Source organism: Phoenix dactylifera, unplaced genomic scaffold (genome assembly GCF_009389715.1).
Source record: "Phoenix dactylifera cultivar Barhee BC4 unplaced genomic scaffold, palm_55x_up_171113_PBpolish2nd_filt_p 000865F, whole genome shotgun sequence".
NCBI classification, from domain to species: domain Eukaryota; kingdom Viridiplantae; phylum Streptophyta; class Magnoliopsida; order Arecales; family Arecaceae; genus Phoenix; species Phoenix dactylifera.
This window is the reverse complement of record NW_024068228.1, coordinates 48,679-59,287: the sequence shown is the minus strand read 5'-3', so window position 1 is coordinate 59,287 and position 10,609 is coordinate 48,679. Positions and strand designations below refer to the sequence as shown.

The window sequence follows — 10,609 nt, the reverse complement described above, 5'->3', positions numbered from 1 at the left end:
CATTAGAGGTATTGACCGATCCGATGGTTGAATTGTGATTAGGAATCACAAATAATCAATTTGATTGATAATTAGTTAACCCGCTAAGAGTTAGTGAGTTGAAGAAGGAATAATTGCAATCGGATTGCAATTTAATTTAATTAATTGAATTCAATTAATTGGACTTGATCATGAGTTCTACTTGGAGTAGGATCATTAGAGTTCTAATTGGATTAGGATTTCAAATTAAATTAGAGTCCTACTTGGAGTAGGATTTCTAAAGTCCTGATTGCCTTAGGGCTGAAATTTAATAAGTCCTAATTAGATTAGGATTTTTTTAAGTCTAATTAATTTTAATTTTAATCTAATTAATTAAATGACTTCTAATTGGATTAGAATTGAAGAGTTCAATTGAGTCATGGTTCAATTAAATTCTAATTGGATTAGAATTTGGAGATATTAAAATGTGTGTACATAATCCTATTTTGAATAGGATTGGACCCATCCTTTAGACCCAACCCTCCCTACTTGATTTGATCAACTAGGGGCTGACCATATGGGAGAAGAGGGAGGGGCCCACACCTCTCCCTTGGCTGGTGGCGTGAAGGAAAAAGGAGGGGCCATGGCCCTCCTATTTGAATTCAAAATAGGGATAAAGATGAGCTCCTAAAATTTAGGAGCTCATCCTTATCCACACACCATAAAAGAAGGGGGTCAAGGGGCTGCGAATTTTTGAGTGAATTCCCTTCATTTTCAGCCGTGAAGACCTCTCCTCTCTTCCTCCTTTCATCCGCCATCAGCAAGAAGAAAAGAAGAGGAGGCTTTCATCTCCTCTTAGTCTTTCTTCCTTGGTTCTAGCGTATGGAAAAGAAAAGGCTGCGAAGGGCCTTTTATTCTTCTTCCTAGATTCCTTCTTCATCTTCCTCTTCTCAAGGCAATCATGAGTTGATTTAAAGGAAAGGATCTCAGCCATCTATAGCCATCTCTGCAAGGGAGCTAGCACCCCGGGGAGATCCAAAAGCTTCGATCGGTTCACTACCTCGTGTGGATACCCGTAGAGGCCGGACGCGTGTACGGCTTCCATCGAACCTTCTACAAATCCATGTAAATCAAATTTGCGGAGACCATCTACCCGCATAAGGTGAAGATTTGATCTTCTTAATCATGATTTTAAAATGATTTGAATAGAATTTAATCCTAATCTATCTATAAATGGTTTTAAAATACGTTTATGTGATGAACGGGATATGCATATGTCTTTCCGCTGCATATCTGAAAATTTTTGAATTTTCAGTGGCATGTGACAGATCCTAACACATTTGGCCTTTAAATTGGTGCAGGATCCATTAAAGCTGTCGAGATCAATCAATATCTTTTCAAGTCTACATTTTGGTAGCAGAGGCCATAATCAACTATCAAAATATAGATTTGCTAACTCATCGAAAATGTTTCCTATACTACTTAAAATCGAATATTTTTTTTATTATATTAGAAAAAGAAACTTAACATTAGAATTAATCTTGAAAAAAAATTAGATAAAAATTTTGACAGTTGTATTTTGTGCCATGATACAAATAAGACTATTGATCATCTCTTCTGCACCTGTCAGTTCTTTTCTACTATATGGAAGATCATTTATTTGTCTTTCAGGATGCTTCATCCTCAACTAAACTTTAAAAGTTTATGCATTGATTGAAGGTTGACCCATTTTACAAAATATGCTCACCCTGTCATTTTCATGTTGATTGTTGCTATATGTTGGACATATTGGAAGGAGCAGAACTCTATAATTTTTCTAAATAAAATATCTTCACTTGCCCTGATTAGTACAGAGGGACTAAGAAATTTCAATGATTGGGCGGTGCTATGCGATCCTATTACGCAGGTGGAGTTGGAAAGAATTTGGTCCAAAATGCGGAATGTTGTCTCCAAGCTTCTGGATGACTAATGCAGTTTGAACTATATCAGTTTGATTTTTTTTTTTTTGGCCAGGAAATGCTCTCATTTCAGATTACTATAGCAGAGGATCTTGTTCTTTCTTTTCAGTATGGTTCTACCATTGGTTGCATATGATGGAGATTTCAGTCAGCTACATCTTCTCTGAGATATTTTCTTAGACGTCAAATATGATTGAAGCATATTATGTCATGCTTACTCTTCAATTGTCATACAGTCCTGGAACGCAATCATCCTTGTGGAGTGATTGATTAAAACCCCATTTGATTTTGATGAGCTCAAAGCATTTGAGTATATCTTTTGATTACTAATGAATTCAATTGAGTGTTTCAGTGAAAATCCTGTCTAAGTGTCCCAAGACTTGGTTCATAATTTTTGGATAAGTTAAGGAGTCTGTTTGAACCAATGTCTGAGACTCGAGTCGACTCCCGAGTATCACGAGTCGACTCCAAGCGTATCAAGTTCACTGGCACGAGCTCGAGTCGACTCCAGATAAGTACGAGTCGACTCCGACTGAGAACAGACAGAAGGACAGAAAGCTTCAACTCAGAACCTGTCAGCGAGTCGACTCCCGAAGTGCGCGAGTCGACTCCGATGTTCACCGAGTCGACTCCAAGGAAGTAAGAGTCGACTCCAAGCAGTCACAGGCAGAAAAGTCAGAGAACAGTTTTCGGGTCTGAGATTCGAGTCGACTCCAGTGGAACGCGAGTCGACTCCGATAGGTGGCAAGTCGACTCCAGAGAAAGCAAGAGTCGACTCTCAGCGGTACACAAAGAAAAAGTCAGAGAGCATTTCATGGACTCTGAGATTCGAGTCGACTCCCGCAATACGCGAGTCGACTCCAAGACACCGCGACCCCAAGACAGACAGAAAACCAAGTTACTGCCTCTGAGATTCGAGTCGACTCCCAGACAGCTCGAGTCGACTCCAAGACAGCTTCACGTCAAAAGGCAGAAGACCATCTTTCAGAAACTGAGAGCCGAGTCGACTCCAAGGAAGTTCGAGTCGACTCCAAGACTGGACGAGCCAAAAGACAGAGGATCGGGAGTTCGGGCTCTGAGATTCGAGTCGACTCCCAGGACAGTCGAGTCGACTCGAGTGGACAAAATTCAAAATTGGATCCACGGACTTCAGTGGATGAGCCGACTCCAAAATTGCCAAGTCAGCTCCAGAAGTTGACGAGTCGACTCCAGGTCAAGACGAGTCGACTCCCAGTCGTGAAGGCAACTTTAATTCAAATTTGGAACAGTTGCCGAGTCGACTCCGGAAAAGCTTGAGTCGACTCCCGCTACAGCCGAGTCGACTCCTGATCGCCCGAGTCGACTCCAACCCACCAACGGTCATATTGTCAGGCTGCGCAGAGTGTTCAGAACGGACAGAAAAAGCACTCTAACGGCTAGTTTCCGTGGGGGTTGGCTTAAATAGCCACAGAGGACTGTAGCAAGGCAGAGAACAACCATTCCACTCCAACTAATCAAGCATTCAAGCTCTGCAACGTGCTCTTCAACGAAAAAGAGGAAGATCTGCATTTACTGCTTCCAACTACATCTTCCCAGCAATTAAAGCCTCCTTCTCCTGCATTCAAGTCGACTACTCTTTCAAGAGGAGACCAGAAGTTTAAGAAGCCATTCCTCATCTCCAATCTAAAAGCGTTTGAGGCTTCTTAACTTCATTTATTGTTCATATTGTTTTCATCTGCTTTTTGAGAAGCTCATTTTTTGTTTTCTTTCTACAACTTGTATTTACTTAGTTCAATCGGAGATTGAATCAAGGGGATTGAGGTTGGTTGGTGAGCCGAGTTAAAACCAACGTGTGTAAGGGTTTGATTGTGATCCCGGAAAAACAATCGGGGCGGTTCTAGTCGGTGAGCCTGGGAAAACCGACCGAGTTCGTTGTGAGCTCGTAAAACAACAAGTTTGGTTGTGAGCTTGGAAAACAACCGGCTGTAATCCAAGAGGGTTATAGTGAATTCCCAAGTGAGACTTAGGGAGTGGACGTAGGAGCAAGGGTTAGCTCCGAACCACTATAAAACCTTGTGTTTGTGTTGGATTGTCTCTCTTCTTCTTCCCCTCACATCACTCACAGCACTTAGCATTAATTAAATAACTTGCAATAGTTTTTAATTAGTCAACCACATCGTTTTAATTATTCAAATTATTTTAAAACCCAATTCACCCCCCCCCCCCCCCCTCTTGGGTTGTCTATCTAGGCAACAAGCCTCTTCAATGATTGAAGGATTGCAACTTTGTCTCCTTCAACTACAGCTCCTATTCGTCATTTTATGCCTTCCAGCAGATTGTATTATATTATGCTACAGAGAAGGTACCAGATATGGTACGAAAATTGGTGGTGGAAAATCGGTTGTTCCTTGTTTCAAAGACTTTCTCAAATTTTTTTAAAATTTGAAGCTTGTGGCCATTCTAGATTCTGGTGATTTTTTTAAAAAATCTTTGTAAAATTGCTTGGAATTTTCAGACAATAAATGCTCTTGTTTATTGGCTGGATGAGGTTCTTTCCTTCACTGATTATCAGACACTTGGTTTCGAACCATTTTGCTTCTTTTTTTCGTATATGTTCCTTTCCTCTCTTGACAATGTAACTCATCTATGTCCCTCATTTCTGTTGTAACTACGATTAATCTTCAATAAAAGCCGGGTGGCTTCTTTCTACCTCCCTTTTTACATCGTAATAAGATGCTATGACTAGATATAATCATAGTAGTCCTTTTAATGCATTCAACTAGGGAAACATAAAAATTTATGTCAGAAGAAACCAAATTTAAAGTGTATTACAACATCCATGTTTCATTGACTAGATTCTAAAATTGGCTGCAGTGATCCCTCAGACCTGTCGAGGAACCTAAATCTGTTCAACTCCTGATCATTTGCCGAACCATAGTCATATTGCTACTACTAATAAACTTTTTTTTTTCTGAATGCTGTCGAAGTTTTATCTTTTTTTTTTTTTTGCACCTACTACTAATTGACCAATTGATCTAACTCTTACCTAACTTATGAATTGTATGTATCATATCTTGTTATCATCTTGTATATACTTTATCTTTTAATGAATTAGTTTACTGCAGTTACGGCATCAGAAATCTTCTTTGTAGCTTACTGTTAATGCCTTCAAGTTTTTTTTTTTTTTTTTTTTTGAATAGATGAATAATATCTCCATGCATTTCATATATTGCTAGCAAAGTTCCATGGCCTGTTTGCATTGTAACCGTAGTGTCGAAACTGCTTACTTCAGAAAATAATTTTAGTGGGTTATTTTTTGGGGAAACTAATCACCGGTCCAGTGTTGGACCGGAGTATAAGGAATAGTCCCTGTTGACCGAAAATGAAACTCCCGGTCCCGAGACTCACGAAACCATAATTTCCGGTCCCTGGGAGGAGAAATGTCCAAGAAAATTTGCCGAATATGCCCCGATTCAGTATTTTGAAGGCGGGAAATGGAGACGTTTGGAGTTTCCATATTCCCTGGCCAACGGAAGAGGAGATTCGGTTTGAAGGCGGGAGGAACAATGTCGTTTGGAGTTCTTTCGAATTTCCTGTTCGCGTGGCCAACGGAAGGCGGGAGAGGAAGACCGTTGGAATTCCAGAGAAGACTTTGGAGCAACACAAGCATTCTGCTCTGTTCTTTGAGGTTCCAACGGACTGTAGGGCAGTCGAGGGCCAAAGTCTGGCTTTTTGGTTTGATGTCCTCTGTTCTTTGGAGCTCCACAAGCATAGTTTTCTGTTTTGTCAGGTTCCAACGGACTGTATGCTTATCGGCCCAACCAACGGAAGGATTTTTAGAGCAAGACCTCTGTTCTTTGGAGCGACACAAGCATAATCCTCTGTTCTTTCAACGGACTGTATACTTATCGGGGGGCCAACGGAAGGCTTTTTAGAGCAAGACCTCTGTTCTTTGGAGCGACACAAGCATAGTCCTCTGTTCTTTCAACGGACTGTATGCTTATCGGGGGGCCAACGGAAGGCTTTTTGGTTTGAAGGCGGGAGAAGGTGTGGGGAATTAACTTAACTGTTTTTCATCTTGTTTCGTTTTGCCATAGGGTGTGGGGAATTAACTTAACTGTTTTCTTTGTTTATGAATGCCTTGTTCTGCTCCAGTGTGCCATCTTCTTCCGTTTTGCCTTAGGGTGTGGGGAATTAAGATCAGGTGTGCCTCTAACTTTGTTTTAACATAGATATTTTGCTGATGTGCCTCTGATTCTGCACTCTTCGTCTGACTTTGTTATAACAGAGCTGAGCTCCAAGAATTGTCGTCAAATCATTTGTGCTGATCCCTCCTATTTTCATTATGATGGCTTCAAAGAACAGTAGTAGCCCGGTTTTGATGGCCATTTGTTGTTACGGTAGCGAAGCTGTTATTATTTCCATCTGTGAGGACACAACTCTTGATCAAATATTCAAGAAAATAGTGGAAAGGTGGAGACATTTATCTTCTACAATGATAGAAATTAAGTTTTATATTTCAAACAAATCTAGAATGCTTGTTACGCTCATAAGCGATAAAGATGTTCATAACATGCATCAAATACATGTGAACTTAAATGCGGCAGTGATCGAGATGGTTGTTACTCATTCTCCAAGCTTGATCGAAGCTGCTGATGTGGTAATCAATACCAGGTATTTCATATTTGAAATTTTATTTTGTTCATTTGAAGCTAAAAGAACATTAATAAGTGTGCTGAAATTATGTTTATCGTTTTGTATGGACAGTGGCTCATCCCATGGTGCTGAAATTAGTTGGAGATCCAAAAATATTTCAAAGAGTAGCTCAAGTAATTTTGTCCAAGTTGTTGAAGAGACGAGAGCTGCAATTGAAGAGGAAGGAAGTCAAAGAAATTCGTTGGATGCTTGGAAAAGTTGTATAGAGGGCGTTGGTCAGGAGTTCAGAAATGTCGAAACTCTTCATGACAGCATTCGCAACTTTTGTATCGCAAATTGCAGAGATTTTGTGTTCATGAAGAACGATCGTGAGCGAGTTACTGTGGAATGTGCATATGAAGAATGTGAATGGCGTATCCATGCTTCTCGACTTGGTAATGGTGAAAAATTTGCAATTAAAAAAATGAATGGTAACCATACATGTGGAGGAGGGATGCAAGTCCGGTCGCATCCGAAGGCTTCAAAACGTTGGGTTTCGAACATTGTTAAAGATAAACTTCAAGATATGCCATTATATAAGCCGACTGACATTGTAAAAGATATTCGTCGGGAATATGGTGTTCAATTGCCGTATCATCAAGCTTGGCATGGTAAGGAGCTGGCTATGAAGGAGATTTATGATGATAGATCGCTATCTTATGACCGAATTCGGTGGTATTGCGACGCCATTGTTCAAACCAACCCCGGCAGCATTACAAAGTACGAAACAATTGAAGGTCGATTCAGACGTCTGTTCATTTGTTTTCATGCTTCACTATTGGGTTTCATAAAAGGATGTCGACCTCTAATTTTTATGGATGGGACATTTATAAAACATAAGGATGGGGGTGTATTGCTTGGCGCCACTGCCAAAGATGGCAATGATGATATGTTTCCTATAGCTTATGGTGTGGTAGATACAGAAACTGATGAGAACTGGGAATGGTTTTGCTAGATTTTCAAAGAAGCTATTCATAGTTGCAGTGCGTATCATGGTCAAAAGTTCACATTTATGACAGATAGACATCAGGGAATTATTAAATCGGTGCTGAAGTACTTTCCTGGTTGCTACCACTCATATTGTATTCGTCATGTGAAAGAAAACTTCAAGAATCAGGTTTGCATCATAATATTGTAAATAATTTTAAGTAGAAAGTATCTAAGTAATATACCATCCGGTATGTCTGATATTTAATTTTGATCGCAGGTGCTTGTCCATTATCGTGCAGCTGACAGAAAGAGGCTGCTTGATTTAGTAAATGCTGTTGCGTATACTCCAAGGCTTAATGTTTTTCAAAAGCTAATTGGGAAGCTTACATCAGGAGCCCCTGGTGCTTCCACCTTTCTCCTACATGCCAACCCCGAGCATTGGGCAAACGCAATTTTTCCAGGTCCACGCTGGGGCACTATGACATCTAACGTGGCTGAGTGTTTTAATAGTTGGATCTTGGAGGCTCGTCATCTGCCTATCCCTCATATGGTTGACCATATCAGGCTTCAAATTATGCAGATGATGCATGAACGGCGTAATCAAGGATATAGCATTCAAACCCACCTATGTCCAGATGCTGAGAAAGTGTTACATAAAAATGCAGAAGATGGTCGGAGATTATCCGTGTTTACGTCCAACATAATGATATATGACGTAAAGGATACAAACTACTCATGCAAAGTTGACCTCCAGAATTGCAGCTGCTCTTGTGGCGAGTGGCGAATCTTCGGCATGCCATGTAAGCATGCTTGTGCTTGCATCGAGAAGGCCGGCAGATCCTTGTACCAATTCACTGACATTTGGTTCCAAGCTGAATTGTATAGAACAACATATGCCGAAGCAATTAATCCAATTCCTGATATTGAGGAGCCGCACAGTGCATCTGAAGAGATTCACATTCTACCTCCTATGAAAAAGACACGTCCTGGCAGGCCTAAAAAGAAGAGAAGACCTTCTCAAGTTGAGTTAGTACGTGATATGAGATGTGGACGATGCGGGAAGCTTGGGCACAACAGAAGGACATGTAATGAGGTCATACTGTAAACAATATGGTGCTCTACTATACATTGAAGGTATGGAACACCTTTGGCACACCCTTGGTACACCTTTTGCACACCCTTGGCACACCTTTGCCACACCTTTGGCACACCATTGCATACAGTTTCAATCCCATGGCACGCCATGGCACACCCTGTATTCTTATTATAAATGCCATTATACACCATGTTTTTTAATAGAAATCTGAAGAAGAAAAAAAACATCGCTTTAAGCTCTGTGCACACAGTTACCTGTTACCTGCTTCTCTGCACACAGTTACCTGTTACCTGCACTCAGATATGGTTTCTGTGCACACTTAAAACTTAAGCAATCTGATTTTTTTCCCTTTACTTATCTGGTACTTTCAGATTCTAGATGGTCTAAAAGTGGTGCAATTGCAATGGCCAAATGCTTATCGATGGTGCAGTCGAGAATGTATGCCTAACCTTTCATGTTTATGTTTCTTTTTCTTTGCCTTTCTAATTTATGCTGCAAGTTCACATTACTTATATTTAGTAAATTTTTCCATTGTCGTCGCAGATGGGGAAGGATGTGGTGACGTTGTAGTAAAGGAAGACCTTTTGAAGTAAAGGAAGTTGATTGTTGATGTTGTCAACTAATACAAATTTTGGATTATTTCAGAATTTATCAATGTGGAATACTATTAAGTTCCTTTTTCATATTAATTTGTTGATGTTAGCTGATGCTATGCCTTTTTGGGTGGCTGATTTATGTGGAGAGACCTTCTGTTGACTGGAATTGTTCAGAGGAAGCTTTTTTTTTAGGGCTAACTACAATATTTGATCTATAAACATGGTGTGCCATGGCACACCATGGAACAGATTCAGATCCCCTGGCACAGCAGTGTTGCTTGGTTCATTAAGCTTGAAACATACTAAACAAACCATGGCACACAGTAAATTAACCCCCAAACACAGTTTTCTGTTCTGTCTACACAGTTTATCGTTTACTGCACACAGATATGATTTCTGTGCATACAGTTTATCGTTTATTATGCCATGTGCACACAATTTATTGCAGATAGATATGATTTCTGTGCACAAAATATACCCACCCCGTACGTCTCCAAGTGAAGGTTTGTCAAAGCTGCACGGTTAAATAAAAAGGTGTGTGATAATTTATGTGCACACAATATAATGCCATCATTCACACCCTTGGCACACCTTTCGCACATCCTTCATTTTTTATCTACTTTGTCAGTATTATCCTTTAGTATGATACTCCACATCATCTACTTATTTCAGTCAAATGGACTTGCATGGAGGCACTCCGCACACCCTTGGCACACCTTTCGCACATCCTTGGCACACCATGGCATACAATTTCAATCCCAAGGCACGCCATGGCACACTATGTATTCTTATTATACATGGTATTATACACCATGTTTTTCTAAAAGCTAAGTGAAAAAGGAAAAAAGAATACCACTTTTAGTTCTCTGCACACAGTTACCTGTTACCTGCACTCAGATATGGTTTCTGTGCACACTTAAAACTTAAGCAATCTGATTTTTTTCCCTTTACTTATCTGGTACTTTCAGATTCTAGATGGTCTAAAAGTGGTGCAATTGCAATGGCCAAATGCTTATCGATGGTGCAGTCGAGAATGTATGCCACCAGATCCACCAGATCCATTCCCGTTGATGTTCCTTCTCCTGACACTCTCGGATATAGTAGGTATCTGCTGCCGAATAAAAGCAAAAACGGCAAGACCCCAACTATATGAATCTAACCGCCCTAAATCATCAATATATGAACATAATGCCTTTGGAACATTGTAGTGTACAGTTGGAAATAGAATAATGACAAAGAGGTATAAAACCCATAATTTGGTAAAATTCTCTACATCTTGTCGTCCTCTCTTTCCAACTAGTAATTGTAATCTATTTTCTATTGCATCCCTACCGGCCTTTTTATGGTCACCATCAAAAAAACGGGTGATAAGGTCAGAAGTAACCCTCCCCTCTCTA

The 10,609-nt window shown here is 40.2% G+C and overlaps 2 protein-coding genes across 2 annotated transcripts; both read left to right on the top strand.

Annotated features, from left to right (window-relative positions):
* Nucleotides 1-5,960: 5,960 nt before the first annotated feature.
* Nucleotides 5,961-7,545, top strand: LOC120107444. Its single transcript, XM_039120719.1, has 2 exons — nt 5,961-6,569; nt 6,663-7,545. The coding sequence occupies exons 1-2, from the start codon at nt 6,241-6,243 to the stop codon at nt 7,543-7,545; spliced, it is 1,212 nt and encodes a 403-aa protein (XP_038976647.1). The 5' UTR covers nt 5,961-6,240.
* Nucleotides 7,546-7,587: 42 nt separating this feature from the next.
* LOC120107447 lies at nt 7,588-9,403 on the top strand. Its single transcript, XM_039120724.1, has 4 exons — nt 7,588-7,707; nt 7,798-8,654; nt 8,988-9,054; nt 9,160-9,403. The coding sequence occupies exons 1-2, from the start codon at nt 7,603-7,605 to the stop codon at nt 8,623-8,625; spliced, it is 933 nt and encodes a 310-aa protein (XP_038976652.1). The 5' UTR covers nt 7,588-7,602; the 3' UTR covers nt 8,626-8,654; nt 8,988-9,054; nt 9,160-9,403.
* The last annotated feature ends 1,206 nt before the right edge of the window (nt 9,404-10,609 follow it).

Bases quoted from the DNA above. Each gene is read 5' to 3' on its own strand.
- LOC120107444 (XM_039120719.1), top strand. From the start codon at position 6,241: ATGATGGCTTCAAAGAACAGTAGTAGCCCGGTTTTGATGGCCATTTGT. The intron at 6,570-6,662 runs GTATTTCATATT...TTGTATGGACAG, and splicing joins GATGTGGTAATCAATACCAG to TGGCTCATCCCATGGTGCTG.
- LOC120107447 (XM_039120724.1), top strand. From the start codon at position 7,603: ATGACAGATAGACATCAGGGAATTATTAAATCGGTGCTGAAGTACTTT. The intron at 7,708-7,797 runs GTTTGCATCATA...TTTTGATCGCAG, and splicing joins AAGAAAACTTCAAGAATCAG to GTGCTTGTCCATTATCGTGC.